Genomic DNA, 21,732 nt, shown 5'->3' on the forward strand with positions numbered 1-21,732 from the left:
CTAAAATACTAAAACACACACACGCACACACACACTCTCACACACACACACACACACACATAAGCACATAAAAATCTATAGTCTTCTCATGAGGTGAAACAAAAATAAATGCCTAGTATGGCTTTCTTAATTTCAACTATACATCTTTCTTATCTCAACATGTACTGAATAAAAAAAAAAAACTTTAAAGAATCCAATTGTAAGTGGTTGTAGAATATGTAACTTTTATCCTTGCAAAGTATACGTTATTAAATGCAATGTATAATTCACAACCAAGAGAACATATCTTTCACACAAAAACCTTTTTTTGCCTGAGGATGAACTAATCCAATAACTTTCAACTCAGTGTAGGAAAATTACAGATTTGTACTTTCTCTACTCCAAATATTTTACTTTTCCACTCCCTAGCGCAAATAAAATAAAAGCAAGTGTTCAGTCAAGTTAAGCATGTAGAAAATGCATGAAGAAAAAACAGACTTAATTATATTCTAAGTTATATACTGTGCAACCAAAGATAAAATGAAAATGTGCCATTGACAGCTAAGAAAATAGCAGATATAGTTCACACTTTCTTAAATCATATTTCATCCTGCCCTTTTTAAGCTCATGTATAATTACTCATATCTTTGGAGGTGAGGTTGATTATGGAGATATAAAGAGAAGGGAGGAGGAAGAGAGGAAGGAGAAGAAGAAGGAAGAGAGGGAGAAATAGGAGGAAGAGTGTCTATATCTTGAAAATGCGTAGAGAATAAATATCTTTAGTGTCCTCACCAAAGGATAGGTATTCTATCTTTTTAAATGTCAAATTCTTGTAACAATGCAAGATCATAAAACCCTGGAACTTCCTCCAAAGTAATGCATTGTAGTACCTTTCCTGGTTGGAAATAGCTCACAATAGTAGCTATAGAAGTGGCGTTCTGCCAGATATGGTGGTGTATGCCTGTAATTACAGCTACTTGAGAGGATAAGACAGAAGGATCACAAATTGATACCAGCCTGGGCGACTTTGTGAGACCATGTCTCAAAATAAGAAAATGAAAACGGTTTGAGATATAGCTCATTGATAGAGTACCTCTGGATCCAATTCCCATTATGAATTAAATAAATAAACATGTGAGGAAATATGGAAGGGAAGGTAGTAGGGAGGGAGGGAGGAGGGAGGGAGAGAGAGAAGAAAGAAGGAGGGAGAAAGGGAGGGAAGGAAGGGAGGAAGAAAGAGAGAGGAAGAGGGAAGAAGGAATGAAAAGAGTTGATGGTGAGAGATCAGGAATTATGTAAAAATACATCCAGGAGACAGAGGCATAAGTATTATTCCTATCTCTAACTTATAAGCTATACTACCCTGGGAAAAGTCACCTACAATAACCTGAGTCTCAATAGCTTTCTTACTAAAATGAAAATATTGACCAAAATGAGCTGAAAAGACAGACCATCTCCTTTTTGGGAGTTTCTGTTCCAATAAATGTGGAATGAAGCCTGCGAGATGTGTTCTGGTTAATATTTTTTTTAAATTTTCAATTAACATAATACATGACTGCAAGCACCTTAAATAGTACATGTTTATTATCTGACATCATATGAAAGCAGGAGATTTCAGTGGAATCTAATTCAGTGGTATAATGGCCATAATATGATTGGGCATAGATTTAGGTGCTTTTCTTTTTCTACTATGCTCTATTTAGCTTGTCAACCATGATTCACCTCCTCGTCCCATGATGAAGAGGAAATTTGGCAATCATATGTAGACACAGTTATGTTTAACAAAGAAAATGGTACTCTTCTATAACCCTTCTTGCATTAGAAAAAGTTTTCCAAAAGTTAGCCATAATTTTCTCCTCAGATTTCTTGAGCAGAGTACAGTCATCTGCCCCTGCATCAAAACTTGATTGAAATGAGGAATTGTTCAAGATGGTATCCTTGAGAGAATGCAGAACTATTCTTCAAGACGGGGATCAGCCGGCATGCAAAAATTAATAAGAGTGGAAGAATAGTTAGAAACAGTGTCCGTGACAAAATACATACTTATTAAAGACAAGAAGTGATTCTGTGTCTATGTTTGGGAACACTGATAAAAGTAGTTACTAAGGAGCCCTGTCATTTACAAGATTGTATTACAATGATTTAAGCAAATAGCTGGACATTTAAATCTTGTCACATTTTAAAAATAATTAATGCAATAGAAATGAAATGTGAAATCATTGTATCAGAGAAATCTGTTTCTTTCAAACATAAAAAAAATAACAGCTACATGAATCATTCCTGTGAATCTGAATCATGGTACAGGCATTAAAGAAGGATGTCTTATCTCCTGAGGATCCTGAACAACTATAATCTTTCGGGAAGATTCTGGTCTTTCATACAGTAAAGAAGGAAAAAGTTAACATTTACTCTAGGTTGCAGTAGGATAGTGGATAGTAGTAGATGGATATTGTGTTAGTCAACTTTTCATGGATGCATGGCATGAACAACTTAAACAAATTTACTTTGGCTCATGATTTCAGAGGTTTTAGCTCATGATCATGAGCTCCATTGTTTGGGGCCTAAGGTGATGCAAAGCATCACTGTGGAAGGGCATGGCAGAGGAAAGCTCAGAGCAACCCCAGAGGACCTATTCCCTTCAACTAAGTTCCACTTCCTATAGTTTCCACCACCTCCCAATCATCCAGCCACATGACTAATCTCTTAATGGATTAATTCACTGATGAGGTCAAAGCCTTCATGATCCAATTACTTCCTAGGGCCTCAAATCAGAACACTGTTGCGTTAGGGGCTAAGCCTCAAATACATGAGTCTCTACAGAATACTACATACCCAAACCATAGCAACTATATAAATAAAGAACTCTTTTGGAGTTGATAAAATTCTTCCAGGGAGACCTCATTAACTTACAGATACCACAAGGATACATGGGTGTGATACCTATATTTTGAAACAGCAAACATATCATATAAAAATTGACACTCCCTAGTCTGTCTGTCCCTCTGGAATCAAGTACACTCTGAGTACCCACTGCTTACAAACAGGTACAGAATGAACATCAGAATTAGGAGTTTTCTCTCAAATGGTTATATCCTAAAAGACTATCAATCATGTTAGTAGAAATATAGGAAAGAAAGCAAGAAACAAACAAACAAACAAACAAAAAACATCTCAAGTACCTCTACTACCAAAAAAAGTATTTGTTTTTGTATTTCTATAAATGGTCAAGAAAAAATATTGACAAGAAAAAATGCATATGGCACCTCAGGAGTTAAAATAAAGGGAAGCTGATTACAACCACCTGGTTGAATTTGAATTTCATGGTGGGAGATGATGTAAGCAAGACAATTCTGACTATTAAACTGAATAGCCCATAAATCCTAAATCATCTTAGGTATATTTCTTTTCTTTTTTATACCTTGAAACCAGAGCATATTGGCATTTTAAGACTAAAGAGAATAAAGTAAATATAATCACTATCAGCTTAGACTATCAGGACTTCTTAAACCATATAGAAAAAAAATTATGCAAAACTATATTAGGTTTCTGCTTAAAAATTAACCAAATATTTTAAGTCTTTTGGGTATAAGCTGAGGAAATATTTGTCATGCTACACACTTAATGGTTGTATCTAACACTAAAGCAAAAAGGAAGTACACTAAGCAGATGCATTGGTGCTTGGTATGGTTGCTTCAAGGAGAATAAATAAATATTTCTCAAATAAAAAAATAATAACCAGAGAAATTACAAATCCACACTCTTCACTCCTTCAAACAGTAAAATCAGAATAAATGTCATGATACCATGTGATTTTGTTTAATTTCACACAAGTGACTCTGAGGAATAGCCTGGCCTTGGGATCAGGGTTCTAATGTAGAACCCAGAAAATCTGAATTCCAGTGTCTGTTTTGGAGTTTGTTCTCAGAAAATCACCTTGTGTTTTAATTATTCTTTTTCTTTCCACCTTAAAAGTAAAGATAATATTTAACATGACTTATCTTATTCTTTTTATCTTACTTTAAATTGCAAAAAAAAAATCACCTTGTAAAATGCATATTACAGAGTCGCTACCTTATACTGGTGTAATGAGGATTAACAAGATGATAACAAGGGAATTTCAAAGACATTTTACATGAATTGAGCATAAATCACTTGAAGACAGCTGACATTTTCCTCTTATATCATCTTTTGCTTTGCAGAAATGGCAGCATTATAGTCCTATTTGACCTTTTTTTTGCTCAGTGGGTGTCAGATGAAAATGTAAAAGAAGAACTGATTCAAGGCATTGAAGCAAATAAATCCAGCCAACTGGTCACTTTCCATATTGATTTGAACAGCATTGATATCACAGGTATCTGTGAACATTATTTGATTTCTTTGAATCATTAAGCTATGAAATTAAGATTCTAGCAATATACCATAGAAGCAGTGGGACCGTCCTTGAATTTAGGAGCCTATCTTTTGCTTGAGGTAACACATTAACATGAAAAAAGTGAAATATGGAGAAACTATTTAAAGGAAAAATGTCAGTGAGAAAAAGTTTGTGAAAATATCAAATATCATAAAGCTTCTAAAAATATTGGTATGAATAAACGTTTGCAAGTCTTGACACATTCTTTACATCAGTCAAGTATAGCTGGACTTTTCAGGAACCTTCTATCAGAAAGCACCACTTAAGGTTTTATGATTGAAGGATAGATATTTTCAAGGGGCAAGGTTCAGTCTGTAATTGGAAAGTTAGGGAAAAAGCCGGGGGGGGGGGCAATGGATTTGATCTATCCTGTCCCTTATTTATAAAAATTAAATCTTATTTTTAAAATTGATAATATTTACAATAAGATTAAACCAAAAGAGAAGATATTTGGGGTATCAAAAATAATAGAAAATGGACAACACACCTATCAATGCTTTGTTTTAATTTTTCCACTCTAGTTACTCTCCGTTCAATTCAATTCAACAATATATACATTGTAATTATTTTGATTGAGAACAGTAGAAATTTTCTAGGCTCACAATTCTTTGCTATAAACTTTGGGGCCATGTGTGTTTGGGAATTCACAGGTTTTTGAAAGCTCACATCCAAAAAAAATGTATATATATATATATATATATATATATATATATATATATATGCACACCAAGTAGAATGGAAACAAATTTAGAACAACCAAACCTCAGTTTAAATAGTTTAATACAAAAAAAAGGTCATTCAATATAGGTTTGCCTTTAAATTGAATATATGAAAACATGCAGAAATACAGATTTTGTATTGTTCTTTGATTTTAGAATAGTAGATGTAAAACTGCAATTCCAGTTGCTTCTCTTTCCAATGTTGGTTCGTCAAGTAGTTTCCTATACCACAATGTCTCTTCCTGCATCCTGCAACTCCTGCTCCCTGAGAAAGCTCATGTTCTTTGTACCTCCCCCATGATGGCTTGCTTCTCTTTAGCATAGTTAGTGGGGCATAGATGGCCTACTTTAGCCTTTTGTCTGATTCAGATTAGCTAAAAATTACTATCAGCCATTAGTAACTAGAACAGGTGGTTTACCTAACAACACATTTACTCCCCACATTGATCCTGCTATATGTTGTCTGTACTAACCCCATTTTACAGAATAGAAGACTAAAGCACAGATAATATCAGAAAATTGCCTAAAAGCACATGCTATTTATAGTTAAATAAAGGATTCTAATCTAGGTGATCTGTTCCTAATGTGTGTACTCTTAACCCTCATTACTAGAGTTTATCTATAATGGTTTTATTTTTGAAAAATGTTCTTTGGTGGGTTTTCAGTAGTTGTTTTTCTCCTAAAATGTTTTCTTTGTTATTTTCTTTTAGTTATTTCTTTTTTGTTTTGGGGGATTTTTTTTTTGTTTGGTTGGTTTTTGCTATCTTTATTTAAATGTGTCTTGGTTTCTTGAGGCCTGTTTTGGCAAATAATTTGAAAGTTATGCTGACATTTATTTTCATGACTTTTCACAGTTGGACAGTTTTAAGGAGGGAAGTTTATGATTTTAGAAAATATTGAGCCAAGGATATGGCTCAGTGATAAACTGCTTGCCTAACATGAGTGAGGTCCTGAGTTCACTCCCCAGTATAATTTATTTATATTTATATTTATATATTTATATATATATATATATATATATATAATTTATTTTAAATATTTTTATATAAATGTTATTTATTTTATTTATATATAAATAACCATGACTTTTGTCTTGAGTTAGCTTAGAATCTGTTTTATAAATGCCATAGACCTTATATCAACCTTATATCAACATCAATTCATAAATATCCACAACAAGTTGAAGTTAAAATTTATTTGATTTATTGAACTGCATTAAAAGAAACTTATAAACAAGACACCAAACTTAATTCTAGGTGTTTATTTTTAATATTTTAATATCATATGATTTTCAAGTTGCTTTTTGTAAATTGATTAAGAATTTCATGCATATCTTTAAATTTAGTGAATACTGTCAAAATGAAAAATTTAAAATATTATCTTTATAAAAAATTTTTATAAATCCTGTTATCTTATTCATCAATAATCTGCCACTTGTCATTTAAAAGCTGTCTTAGATCTCATATGAACAATACAAGATTAAAATAAATAAATAGTGAAATGAGCAATTTAGCAGGCAAGAACATTCTGCTTAGACTATGTATCATCAATACAGTTATGAATAAAATCAAATTTACTAGACCTATGGCTGATGACATATGCTTCAGTTTTCTTTGTAGCTTGTAAATTGATTCACTATACTTTTAAAACTTTTAAATATATTAACAATTGAAGAAAAATGATATTTTTCTTCTTTTGTCATACATTGGAAATCTCTTTGATATCTAGAGACTAGATATTATAAAATTAGTACTCCTTTATCCAGTGTATATACAATATATACAGTATAACAAAGTTAAATGAAATGCACGTTACAGGGCAATGGGTAAACTGAAATTTTCTAGCACATTCTAACAAAACACCTTTGAAACTTCTTCCTTCCCACCTCCTTCAACCCATGAACAAGTATAGATGGTATTCTGTTCAGAGGTGGTTTAACAATTCCAAAGTCAGTATTTCATCAGTTTTTAAAAGCTATTTACAAAAATTTTTAATTCTACTACTTCTACTTTTAAATACATCAAGCACTTCTAAATGTAGAGAAGGACTAGATATTACACATAAGATTCTGTCCACTATGCATACAGCACTGGTAGATAAAATAGCACACATAGCAATGGTTATAATCTGAGGTATCTTCTAACATGAGCATTTTGTCCTTGAACCTTTCCCTCCTCATTTCCTTCTCTCTACCTTCAGTCCGGTGGACAAGTACAGGCATGTTTAATGATTAGAGATGTTGAACAAATTCATATCCAAAAGTCATTTACAGAGGACAAGCTTTCCTATGAATTTCAACACAAAATGTACAAAATGTGCTAATTTTACTAACAACTTGGTCATACTCTGGTAACCTCTTTAACATCTAGAGACTAGATATTGCAAAATTGGTATTCATTTGTCCATTACACACACCATATACAAAACAAAGCAAAATGCACCAAACATACAGAAGGCTGATGTTTGAAAACATACAAGTATGAACACACTGACATATTACCTTTTACAATTGCTTCCTTCCAACCTCCTCCACATCACCGAACAAGTACAAGCAGTATCATACTGCTCACAGAGGTGGTTTAACAGTTTGATTCTCAAAAGACAATATTTCATGTGAATTTTAGCAAAAAAAGATATTTAAAAAGTTATATTTCACTACCTCTATATGTAATATACATTGAACACTTCTAAACATCTAGACAGACTAGATGTTTCAAGTAAGGATTCAATTTGTTCACTATATACATGACAGTCTTGAATAAACTGCACACATATAACAATAGTTCTAATTTTAAAATATTTTCACAATATGAGCATTCTGGCCCTTCACCAACCCAGTGGGCTATAATGCTAAAATTTTCAGAAAAGAATCTTTCCTAGGAATTTTAACATAAAACATACAAAATTTGTTTACTAACTCTACTTTTGTCATGAACTGGCAACCTCTTTAGAAAGACTAGATGTATAGTTAGACTCATTTGTCCTTTATGTACACTAGCTACACAGAAAAGTAAAGCATAATCCATAGGCATAGGTACAACTCTTAGTCATGGTAAGCACACTGGCATGGTGCTCCCAAGGACCAATATACAACTCTTTTTTGTGAAAAACATTTTATACTCATACTATACTTGGTTAGTAGTAGATATTATTATAGGCACAATTACTTTGTGATTGAGGTCTTCTACATGTTTCAGTGTAAAACCACAAGAGACTAATGTCACATTATTATGTGATGTAAATATTAATTATTTAATATGACCACAGAATCAATGAATAGATACTTTTTCTTAAAATGTAGCACATAAAGCAAACTGTTCGCATAAATAAATTGTATAGACAGAATGTGCAAATACTGGAAATTCATCAAATGTGACACAACCATATCATGAATAGGACCATTCAACATAGAGAGGACAAAACAGGAGCTCTAAAACATCAGATGCCCTTTGAACAAACATTCAAACTGTATTCGGTGATTTGTAATATATTTACATTGGAAGCACAATTGTCAAATCAACTTTACTTTCTTCTAGCATCTTTGGAGAATTCCTCCACAACTACTGTTGTTCCTGCAACTATTTCAGGTCAGTACTTAAGACATTTTTAAGAACATATATTTGTGGTCATCAACATCCATGGTATTTTATTTCTGTAACACTTGCTGATATATTTAGTCTTTGTATGAAAATGCAAGTATCATACATCGGGTTAGGAACAATACAGTCAGAGTATCACAGAGTTCATAGTACTAGTTACTATGTCAGTGGTATACATTCTCAATTTCAATGTTCTTGTCATATTTAGAACTTTCTCTGCATGTGTGTGTGTATGTGTGTGTGTTGTTTCAAAATATGACTCAGACATATAGACTAGATGATGAAGCCATACTGTTTGTAAAATCACTGACTATGAAAGAAAAATAACAGCATTCAAATGATGACTTTCAAAATTCATTTTACTCTTTGGAAAGGAGAATCCAATGTTTGATGATAACTTCCCTACTTTAGCATCTTCTTTACTCCATCTTAACCTCAATTGCTCATACAATTCAGAAATTTACTTTGTCTTACCAAGATCACACCACTACCAACAAAGTTCACTTTGGAAAACTTAACAAACTTTAGAATTAACCTTAGTTATCTTAAACTATAAAACTATTCTGTTGTATAAAAATCATTAGAAATGAAACCAGAAAATTTGGCACTAATCCTGGTTTTACAAACTACCAGAATAATTGAGCACAACTATTTACCCATCTGAAAATCTGTATCCAGAATAGTGTGAATAATAAAATTGTTTTGCATATCTTAGAAGTAATTCTAAATGGGTTAGTGTATAAATTATTTTTAAAATATAAATGGTTGTGCAAATTATAAAAGTAAAACTTTCAATATTCTCTATAATCATAGTCACCTTCATAATATTTGAAAGACCTATTTTTAAGGTGTTAACCTGCATCCGGTTTTATATTTGATAAATATTATATCACAATTTTCAAAATAATTCTTTAGGGAGGTAACATTTTTCTACTTAAAAAGTAATGAATAAAGGAATTAAGTTACATTCTGAGAGTCACAGGTAATTAATTGTTAATAATCAAAATCAATTCTTCCTAATTCCAGAGCACACAATCTAAGCATATCTCATTCTTCTATTTAAAATGCTTCTATTTAACCTAGAATCTTTAAGTCTTCAGCCATTATAAAGTAAGTAAATCTTCATATTTATTTAATGATTATTGAACATCATTCTCTTCTGTACTTTGAAAATAAACATGAGGTACAAATCTAAATACCTTCACTCTATAACTCTAAAAGTCAATGAGAAGCAGAACACAACATGATGGATTTGTTAATTAGCCTAATTTAATCATTATACATTGTAAAATATATATCAAAACATCACATTCTACCTCATAAATATATATAACAATTATTTATCACTTAAAATAAAATATAAAATATAAAAAAGAACACATGAAAGATCTATTCTTAGATCCAGATACAAATGACATATTCTTAAATTAATAGATAATAATAATTCACAATGATATCATTTATCTTTACAGACATCCTAACAACCAGAAGTCCTCTGGCAACTACAGGTCAGTCTAAATAATAATTTCTATATGTTTTTAAAAGTTTTTACTCATGTTCCAGTTTAGATCTGAAAACTCTGTGATGCCAAAGCAGTTTAACATTACCCTTATTGTAAAGATAAGAAAACGGAAACATAGGAGGTTGTACTTTTAGATTCAGGTTTAAAGTGACAATATTTTGGGGAGTTAATGCTTGGGTTATCTTACCTCACTCTCTCAGAACAAAGTTTATTATCTGTTGCTGAGGATCAATAGTATGAAAATATATTCCAGAAAGCATGATGGTTTCAATCAGATATTAGGGATTTTTTTTTCTTTTGATTTCTCTCTCTACATACAAGTTCTACATGCTTCTTCCTATTACCAAAGTACTGGTTGCCAAACCATAACCAAGCTAGCCTTGAAGTCATTCACTCAATAATAATTTTTTTGAATCAGTGTCTACTTTATGCCAATTCCTACTATAAATCTTTGATTAGCCAATTTATCTGGATTCCTAGTAATTTGTGCTCCCATCTTTGTGCCAAGCACCTAAAATGCTTTCCCTAATTTTGATTTAGTCTTCATGCTAAATAGCCTATGTGCAGCCCTAATCCTTTTAATTAAACTAAATAAAGTAAAAGTTGTGTATATCTTCCATCAACTCCCATAATATGGTAGTACCCCATAACCATAGAGGGGACATTTCAAGATACCCAGCAGATGCTTGAAACTGCTGATATCACTAAGCTCTATACAGATGGCCTCCAGCTTGCAATAATTCAGCTTATGATTTTTCAATTTTATGATGGTGTTGTACTATACAACCGTTCTGGTTTTACTTTCAACATAATATTTAATACATTACATGACATTCAACACTTTATTATCAAAGAGACTTTGTGTGAGAAAATTTTTCCCAACTGTAGGCTAATATAAGAGTTCTGAGCCTGTTCAAGGTAGTCTAAGCTAAGCTATGATATTGGTACATTCAATGTATTAAAGATATTTTTACCTATTATAGTTTCAATTAATGACAGGTTTATTAGGATGTGAATCTATTGTAAGTGGAGAAGCATTTATATATATATATATATATATATATATATATATATATAATTAATTTTATTAAAACTTTCTATTTTATTTCTTTATTTATTTACTTCTGTATTTATTTATTTATTTATTGGTGCTAGAGATTAAACCCAGGGCCTTGTGCATTTGAGGCAAGCACTCTAACAATTGAACTATATCCCCAGCTCCTTTCTATTTTATATTATTTTTTTTCTTATTTTACCTTTCTGTTTTAGAAAAGCTCTGTAAGATATCACTTTGGTTATGTCTAAATTGTCATCTGGCATCATTACTATTGTAGTTTGGGGCTATTTTTAAAAATTAAAGTTATTTGCTCTTAAGCACCGCAATATACAGCAATCTGATCATTAGGACAGTCCCTAAGTAACTCATGAGTGGATAGTGTATAACATGTGGATACACTGAAAAAAAGGGCTTGACTCACACCCAATATGGGATTAGAGCAGCATAGTGCAAGTCTCCATCATGCTACTTAGAATGAAATTGAGTTTAAAACTTGTGAATTGTTAATTTATTGAATTTTCCATTAAATATGTTCAGAATATAGTTGACCTAAAGTAACTGAAAGCACAGAAAATGAAAGTATGGATAAAGGGGAATTACAGCACTACTATTTTATGTAACTAAAGTCTATATTATATGTTATATATTAGAAGAAAAGAACATTTGTAAAACCATAAATATCCCTTCTTCGTAAGAGTTAATAATTCTTGTTTAAAATGGTTTGGTGTGATATTTGAAATGCAAGGTAATACATACATGAAACATGAATCAAAATAATTTAGAATACAAGCCATCAGAACTTTAAAGCCCATAGAGAAATCTATATGGCACCATAAGCAAGCCTGCTGTTGTGTTCTGGTACAGCTACACAGCAGCTCAACATACTTAAAAACTGTCGTCATTAAGCCCACACTCCATCTCTAAGTTGAAAAAAATATTTACAGCATCCCAAACCAGCCTTTAACATATCTGAAGAAAAAAATGCTTTTAGGATTGCTAATGACTAATTCTTTGAAGTTAAAAATAAACTAAAAAGGTAATTTACATATGTTTTAAGAAATTCCTTGCTAAAACTTTTAAAATCCAAATATCCAAATTAATGCCCATTTTTTAATTTTTATGTTTGTGGATTTATTGAATGATTCATGTCACCCAGTTACTGAGCTCCTCTTAGCTGGATAAAATGTCCTAAGAAAACTATGTGAAATGACTTAGGGGAAAAAAGAATCAACCCCAAATAAAGCAAGAAGTCCTTGAACTTCAAACAATTTTTTTCTCCCTTACTACACTAAAGACAAATCTTCCAATAAATATAGAAAATTGGTTAAATCACATATTCAGTTTCCCATGATTGGAGGAGATGGTGAATGAGGGGATAGAGAATAAGGTAGATCCATCACCTCTCCATTGTTTAAACTGCAAGAATGGGGTCAGGTATGCTTAGCATGCCTTTCACAATTTAATTGAGATTTCAAATAAAATTCCAAAACAATAAAAAATTCTCAGTTGTTGAAAAGGCATGAGTGAATCCACCCATTACCTAATATTGCCAATTACTCCAGACCTGTTTAGCAAGTTAACTAGCTTCTTTGATCTTTATTTTTATTATCTGAAAAATAAAGAGTAAAAAAAAATGTATGCCTTCAAGGGTGATTGAGAATTAAAAAGAGGTCATATAGATTCTACTACATCTTTGTCAACTCAGTGACTCATACATCAGAGGGTCACAATCAGTATTGGATCACTTCCCCCTTCCCCTACTGACTTGGACCCAAAAGAGAAAAATAATAATAGTTAAAATTGTAGACTTTTTTAAAAGAAGATTTTTAAAAATCTGTTTCAATAAAATAACATGATTATATTTGGCAATGCTCATTTTAATAGAGTCACTTTTAACCAAAAATATTTAATTTCAAAACATTTCCTGTTATTGAATGTTGTGTTGTTTTACTTTAATTTGTTTTCAAATTATTATTATTATTATTATTATTATTATTATTATTATTATTATTATTTATAATACCAGGGACTTAAACTCAGGGGCACTTGACCACTGAGCCACGTCCCCAGGCCTAATTTGTATTTTATTAAGAGACAGGGTTCACTGAGTTGCTTAGCGCCTCACTTTTGCTGAGAGTGGCTTTGAATTCTTGATCCTTCTGACTTAGCCTCCCAAGTAGCTGGGATTATAAGTGAGCACCATGGGTTGGAGGAGAGGGTGGCGCACCGGCTCCAAGAATTATTATAAGACAAATAGATGGCAAAATATCCCATTCCCTTTTTCACTAAATCCATGTATTGCATGTGTTCTGAAACATACTTCTCATTTATTCCTCTCACAAGGCAAGATGGTATAGATTTATAGAGGGGAATGAGGCAATTAAACTTGAGAACTGTGGTTTCCAAGCAGTAATTTATTATGGATATGCCTTTCAGGGATGTTAAGTTTATTCTCATTTTTATATGCCTGGAAGATAGAGTTTGAGAAAAATCAACAAATGCATGCATCATATAGCTGGCATCAGTGCTATTATAAATTCTGCAAGAGAATTTTTGTATGATAACAGGTACAAAGTCCATGAGGGTTATGTTGTATTGTTCTACAGCCTTTGCTGCCAATTACTGTAAAGTTTTACTAACCCATTTGGAACACTAGCAGAGAGAACTAGGAGCTAACGTGGCATTATACAGATTGATTTTTTGGCTGCTACAGAGTGCCTAGTGGGGCTGTTGGGCAATTACTCATATGCTTGAAGGGTTTCTAGACTGGAGCTTTTTCTAGTCTTTTGTTGCTGACTGTGCAGGCATTGATTGCAGAAAAACAAAAATGTCACTATCATGGGCTTTCTCAATCTCAAACAAAATGTAATCTTGGTATAACTTCAATATGTGGAAGAGTTTGGGGACTGAAGAAAAAGACAAGTTGGCTGATTTTGTGAAGAACTTGAAATTGAACCAAAAGAAGCTAAGATAGAATCATGCCCTTCAATTTAATTGTTCCAAGACTGAGGCACAGAGGCTTTATTCCTTTTATATTTTATATACACACATATATATATGTATATGTATATGTGTGTGTGTATATATATATATATATATACATATATATACACACACACACTCACATATAAATTTATACACTTGAAATATTTTTCTTCTGCACTTGAGAACATAATATTTATTTAGCACTAATCACTCTCCTCTAATTTAAGATGTTCATATTCAATGATATCAGTACTTTAAAAGATTCATCCATAATAATTTCATTTGAATTGAAATGCCACAGTCTTGCTAAAAAGACTAGATTTGTTCTATCAAAGCAGATGAGAACTTCTGTAAAGTGATGTCTATTTTCTAGTATAGCAGAGTGAAATGAAATTAGTCACCAATTCAGACATTCATAGATTCAGATACTATTTATTTATTTTATTTTTCCTTTTTTTTTTTTTTGGTAACAGAGGTTGAACCCAGGGGTGCTTACCCACTGAGATACATCCTCTGATCCCTTTTTAAATTTTTTTATTTAAAGATGAGGTCTAGCTAAGTTGCTTAAGGCCTTGCTAAGTTCCAGAGGCTGACTTTGAACTAGTTATCCTGCCTCAGCCTCCCAAGCTACTGGAATTACAAGGATGCATCACCACACCTGACTAGTAGTATGTAAGCTATAGAAATCTTGGGCTAATTGGTCTTAAGTAAGTTCTGGCCACCTAGCATTATTATACAAATGAAAGGAAAGTAGAAATTCAAAATTTCCAAATTACAATTTTTAATTTTTGTATTATTATAACATTTCTTGCACATGATTTAGAATAAAGGCAAGAATTTTACTCTTATTCTCCATGCTGCCTAGCACCAGCTTGCACAATGTACACACAGGAGTTCTCTGGTCCCACATCACTAAAAATTGTTTTGACTTTGATCACTCTGAAGTAACCACATTTCATTTATGTACATACTGAATCCTCTATACAAATATAATTAGATAATTAAAATGATCTATGTGAATAATTTCAAAACAATGCAAATTTACTAATGTGTTTTCATACTATGTAAAAAAAACAGTATCCTGAAGAAAAATACTCTACAAATATAAAAATATGTGCAAATCTTCTTTCCACTCAAATAAACAGTAACTAATATTCAGGTAATGTGATCAGCTGCTAATGAACCACTTATTGTTTTATTTGAGTACATTTATTTAAGTAGAATTCATTAACTCCTTCCAAACATTTTCTGTTAAGAAGTACAGCTTAGTACTTCTTAGAGAAGAAGAAATAATAGGGCAGAAATTAAGGAATGAGATGCAAACCAAGTTGTAAGTCAATGAACTCTCATTTTAAGAATAGAAGTCATTTACAAAAAGACTGGCCTGTGATACATTTCTGTAACAACTAATATCTTAGTCAATCATGTTGTCAGAAACTGAAATTGTGACTGTATAAACAAGGGAAAATAGAAGAAGACTGGGTAAAATTATGATTTGACAAAAGCCTGAAACTCATTATCCTTGCATAACAATTATACTTGTGTTTTCCACTTTAATTACTAAATGAGAAACTTCTGTCTCTTCATGGATCAAGTCAGCTGACGAGTACTTATGAAATAATCTGGAAAGAAATAATGAACAAAACCCAAACAAGAGTATCCAATATTTCTACCTTCCAGTGAAAATGCTTTAAAATAGACTCATTTTCTAATCCCATCATATGTTTCTATTCTAGTCACTATTGTGACTAAACACCATTAGTAATTTAACTGCCCATCACTTACACTTGCTCCTTTTCCACCTCCTCTGGTCTTGGTCAGGAACTCATTTGATCACTGAAGCTCATCACTCTGTTAAATCGCAATTCATTCCAAGCCCCATCTCTTCTGCCCATAAGAGAATTCAGCCATTATGAAGGTCCACCTGGGGAATTGAAACAGCTTCTCCACTGCTCTCATCTTTCCAGTTGATTCTCCACATGACCCCAGAATTGCCTTTATGAAACATGGGCTGGTCACATCACACAAGTATAAGAAAACTTTCTATGTCATTTCCTGCAGAAAAGCATTTCTAACATTTAACAAAGATTAAAAGGGCCCCTAAAACCTGGCACCAAATCCCCTTCCTGTTATAGGTTCCATTCTTTTTTCTAGATAGCTTAGATTCATCTGGTTTCCACATAGGGATCTGATTCTGTCACATCATCACATACACCTATCCTCCTGGTTCCCTTCTAACCATCCTTCAAAATCTAGTTTAAACACAACCTTTTCTGGGATGATATCTTTAATCCCTCCTTCAGAAGAAAACTAACTCTTGCTGCTCCTACAACACTTTTTTTAAACATCTTTTAAAAAAAATTAATGAACCAGTCTCCCACTAAACTCCAGGCTCTGTGAGAACAGAGGCTCTTCCTTACTCATCCTCTCTTCTTTGTCCCTTAAAGTTCCATGACACAAGTAGTAGACAATAAAGAGTTGTGGAGCAAATGAGTGATCCTTAATGAGATCAAAGGGTCCCAAGAGCTATCTTTTGCCCAGGTTTGATCTATTGTTCAACAGAGAATGGGCAGAGATGGGAAGCCTCTGGAAGTGACGCTGTCATGAGAAGAATAAGGACAGCCAAAATTATGTATCTTCCTAGCTATCTCCCCAAATCTACTCTAAGTTCTGAATACACAGGATCCTATTAACAACTGTTAAAATAATACGAAATTTCAAGTAAAGTTCTTTTTCCCCATCTATTTGTTTATCGAACATTTATTCAATACTATCAACTAGTATGCCTTTTCCAGATTGGGACTCAGTGATAATGACTCTTTGGATAAATAGCTTTTATATATGACAATTCTAATAAATTCTACTTTGGGAAATATTAAATAACATTTTATTATTCTTCTATTCTCTGAAATGGGATTTTCTGCCATTTTTGAATGACTCTGATATTTGGTCCTATTTTAGATGTTAGGTGTTCCATAAATTTCCCAATGGTTTATGTCCATTTTAATTAGAGTCAGTTACGAAAAGCTAATTTAGTTGTAGGGGGTGTGTGTGTGTGTCTATAGTAACCCTGTCTATGAAAGTTTTTAATCAAGTTTTACCTCAGTAGATTAATTGACATAAATATATATTTTTTATTTTCCTAGTTGCTTTTGGAGCATAAGAAATGCTAGTATGCTTTATGGAGCATAACAAATTTCATAATTTCAAATTTTTATATTTTTAAAACCCAGCAGATGGCAGTACAGTTCTGGCTTTAAGACTAAGACCAATAACAAAATAAATGCTATTGAGTTAAAGATTTCAAAATCTTTAGGCCATCATTGTTATTACAGTTAGAGAAAAAAATATTCAAATACCCACATTACTCTGAAAACTAAAACCATGTTTTATCTTGTGGATATTTGAGAATATTTCTGATTTTTAGAGTTGCACTTAAAATTTTCCAAGACAATTTCTAGATGTGAAATGTGTTTCTTGGTGCCTCTCTATACCTACATATGAGGAAGTGGGCAGGTGAAGGGGAAGACAGGCTGAGATCTGTAAGTTGATCAGATCCTGGTCAGATTATGGCAAAGAAACTTGCAGGAGTGTATTTTTATCTTATGCTCTAAGAATCTCTGATTCAAGAAGCAAAGAGATATGAAACCAAAATAACCATGGGATTCTTCATTGCTGAATGTAGCAATGTACTGAGAATATTAAATTTGTTATCTTACTTTAAAATGTCTTTCATTGATGTATTTTTATTCTGCAGAATGTTTATCGCTAGAATCCACTGTATTTCCAAATAATAAGTTTAAGAATAAATGAAGTGCTTACTAGATGCTGCTGCTGATAAATTCCCCATACAGTACAACAATGCCAGGAGTTATAAATATTACGGACTAAATTCTAAACTCTAATATTACTTTATCAAGCTTAAAATAAAATTTTCATTTTAACATTTACAAAGAAATTTTTTTCAAAATTTAAAATCTTCTATATTCAAAAATACTTTATTCATGAAATGAAATAAATATTTCTATTGGAAAGTGAAGTATATACTCATTAACTAAGGAGGTAAATTACAAAAAAACAAATAACAAATGTTTGAACATTGTACATTTTTCACCAATTGGAAATTAATTCTACAGTACAAGCTTATAATTTAAATCTTTTTATGTTTTTAAGGAAATGCCTCAATAGAGTGTCCACCTGGCTTCAGGCCTTGTGCTGATTCTCTGAAGTGTATTTCAATTGATTTATTTTGTGATGGAGAAATAAACTGTCCAGATGGTTCCGATGAAGACAATAAAATTTGTGGTAAGGTCTCCCACCTGTTCTCTCTCCCCCTTCCCTGTGTCCTCTCTCATTCTGCATACACACTCATCAGACATCTGAAAGTATTGAAGAATGAGCTTTTCCAATAGCCATGTGTATAATTTCATACAAACTCTAGAAATAATAGTACTAATATTTCCCTAAACTTTATCACATAATGTTAAAGATGTTAATTTTACAGAATTCTTCTTCATAACTGTAAAAGAACTCTGTGATTAATTAATTAATTAATGAGGGATGAGAGGCATCGTTTTCATCCCTTCTCTATATTAAATTACTGCTAATTCTAATAAAACTGAATTCTTATATTTGTCATTATATTTTTTAATATTTTTTTCATTTTTTTCAGTATCATATTTTAATAAGCCTTTTCCCCTACAGTTTAACAGCATCTAATCCAGTAAGCACCACCCAATTTTGATTGTTGCTTTTGTTTGCCTCTTGTAGTTCTGGCAGTAATGCAAACACTAATAATTAACAATTTATTGTCTTATGATAAAACATCTATGTTTTATTTGTATATTTAGCATTTATTTTAGTGTTATTATTTTAGTATTAGTATTAGTATTAAATGCTTCAGTAGCATATAACAAACATGACTTTAAATGATCAAAAATATTTTCTCTTTGGTTTATTACTTCATTTTATAATTCAGTTCCATTTAGAAAAGTTTATTAGAAAAATATTTTGGTAAATTTTTTGCTGTTGTGACAAAAGACCTGAGAAGAACAATTTAAAGGAGGAAAAGTTTATTTGGGGTTCACAGTTTCAGAGATCTCAGTCTACTGACTGCCAAATCCATTTCTCTGACTGGAGATGAAGCAGAACATCATGACAGATGGGTGTGGTGGAAGAAAGCAGCTCAGAACATGGCCACCAGTAAGCAGAGAGTTCCACTCAATAGGAATAAAATATAAACCCTAAGTGCAGGTCCCCAGTAGCCCATGTCCTCCAGCCACACCCCACCTACTTACAGTTATGACCCAGTTAATCCATATTAATGGATTACTGCACTGATTAGATTAGGGCTCTAATAAACCAATCATTTCTCCTCTAAACTTTCTTGCATTGTCTCTCACACATGAGTTTTTGAGGGACACCTAATATCTAAACCATAACAAAAGCAATATCTAACTGGGTAATTTATCTTGATATGTGTCATACTTAAGAAGATTACCACATAAATGTCAGCATGAATTAGTCAGCAATGTGAAGAACCATTTGGATAAACTAAGTAAGAATTTATTTTTAAAATATTAAACAAAAAACATGTACCTTTTCTCCTTTTTAAATTTTTCTTTCTTGCTTCCTTTTGTTTTTGATATGGTTTATAAATAGTTTTTAAATTGAGTGTGAATACAGTTAGTTCCTGAAGTGTGTTAAGGGCACAGTTTCTACTTGCTGCACTTGCCTCTTCTATTATGTTACACTTTTTTTCATTTTGCTTGATATCAATTGAAGATGAATGTTTCAATGAGGAGCCAAATGTTTTAAATTACCTCTTCACTGGGTACATATTTTATAAGATGGGCAGTTGGTCTGTTTCCCAGCACCAACCCAACAAAAGGTAACTCTGCTAAAGAGACTTCCACTCAGCAACCCAATTCAAATGTTCTTGGATAAAATTCAAAGCTACAAAGTTTAACTATGTTCTGTGAAGTGCACTCAGAATATATTGGTAGAAAGTGCAGGCTACAGAATATTTTTTAATCTATTTATATAACTAAGTTACTCAAAGAGGAAAAAAAAGCGATCTTTTTGGCTATAGTTTTCACAGATTTTCTGAAACCTTTTCAAGAGAATGATGCAAGTGTGCCATCAAGAGGTAGCAAAGGTGATGTTGCTTTTTATTTCAAAAGTAAGAATGAATGTCAAAGACAGACACACAGCATTAAGCCTATGTAATGATGATCAATAACTTAAAGTGAAAGAAAAAGCATAACTAATATATTAGATGAATCAAATAATCATATCATATATCACACCTATAATTTTGTCTCTATTTTCATGGAATTTATAATTTTTATAAACAAGTATCAAAGTATATCAAAAAATAACAATGAAAGAGTGACAATTTGTCCCCCAAAAAGTTTTAAGGCAATGATTACTTTTCAAAGTCCTTATAAACTCATCAGGCGAGCTTCAGTTTTAGAATTAATTAGCTAAATTTTCTTTAAAGACATAATCAAACTGCACTATTATTTTTACTATCATAGAAGCTTTATGATTATTAACCTTAGTATTGATCAGCTTTCCTTGTGACTGTCTTTAGCCTCTGTATCATTATTAATTCTCATTTTCCCAATTATCATATTTGCATTTTAAAGTTAGCCTTGCATATATTGGAAAATAAGTTTGAATCATTTGTGAAATAAGGCAGTGGAAAATTCAATCAATTACTCTATCTTTATCTAGTGGGAATTCAAGAGTCAAGTTGTATTCATTTTAATTATTGATGGTGTGCAAAAAGGCCCAGTGGACTTCATTGCAGCACCAACTTAAACTTTAGTAGCATAATTTCCACCTCAAAGCCCTTGTCCATCAATCTACAGTCACAGAAAAATGCATAACATTAAGAGGTTTTGTCTATATGAAATTAACCTTTGCCCTGTCTCTTACTCATTTATTTTGCTCCAGCTGTGAGCTCTAATTTTAGTTTGTGTTATTAATAGAGTCACATTAATGTTGACTTCCTCACACAGCTTCTTTTTTTAGTCTTTGGTTATTTAGGTTTGCACAACTTATAGCTGACTATAGCTAAACCAAGATTTCTTTAAATTGTTTTTCACTTTTGATTAGAATTGCATCAGCAAGAAAGTTCACTTTTTAGCTGACCTGTGAGAAGAAAAGATGCTGACTCACAGTCTTTAAGAGAAGGTGCAGGCCTATTTAAAAGTTGTAGAGTGTCCTCAAAATTTGCATGCCTCGTATGTATGTGTATAATAGACCATTGTGGATGGGGATAGGTCATGATTGATTTATATACATCTTGGAGAATTCAGTGCCCCGACCAAATAAGCACTAGGTAAATATAGAACCAGCAGGGGGAGCTCTCAGTACATACCCTTCGGAATCCCATCCCACTACAGGCAACATTTCTGATAACATAGAAGAATGGCTGGTATAATTTGACAGAT

At 32.2% G+C, this 21,732-nt stretch overlaps 1 protein-coding gene across 1 annotated transcript in view; it reads left to right on the top strand.

Annotated features, from left to right (window-relative positions):
* Positions 1–21,732, top strand: part of Tmprss15 (transmembrane serine protease 15) — a 117,439-nt gene that overhangs the window by 9,474 nt on the left and 86,233 nt on the right. The window contains exons 4-6 of the mRNA XM_046430568.1: positions 4,179–4,330; positions 10,181–10,216; positions 18,446–18,577. Of these exons, the coding sequence (XP_046286524.1) occupies positions 4,179–4,330; positions 10,181–10,216; positions 18,446–18,577 (320 nt within the window). The remainder of the gene's footprint in view (positions 1–4,178; positions 4,331–10,180; positions 10,217–18,445; positions 18,578–21,732) is intronic.

The sequence above is a fragment of the Marmota monax genome, unplaced genomic scaffold, assembly GCF_021218885.2.
Source record: "Marmota monax isolate L192 unplaced genomic scaffold, Marmota_monax_Labrador192_F-V1.1 WCK01_AAM20220418_F8-fsc00016, whole genome shotgun sequence".
NCBI classification, from domain to species: Eukaryota; Metazoa; Chordata; class Mammalia; order Rodentia; family Sciuridae; genus Marmota; species Marmota monax.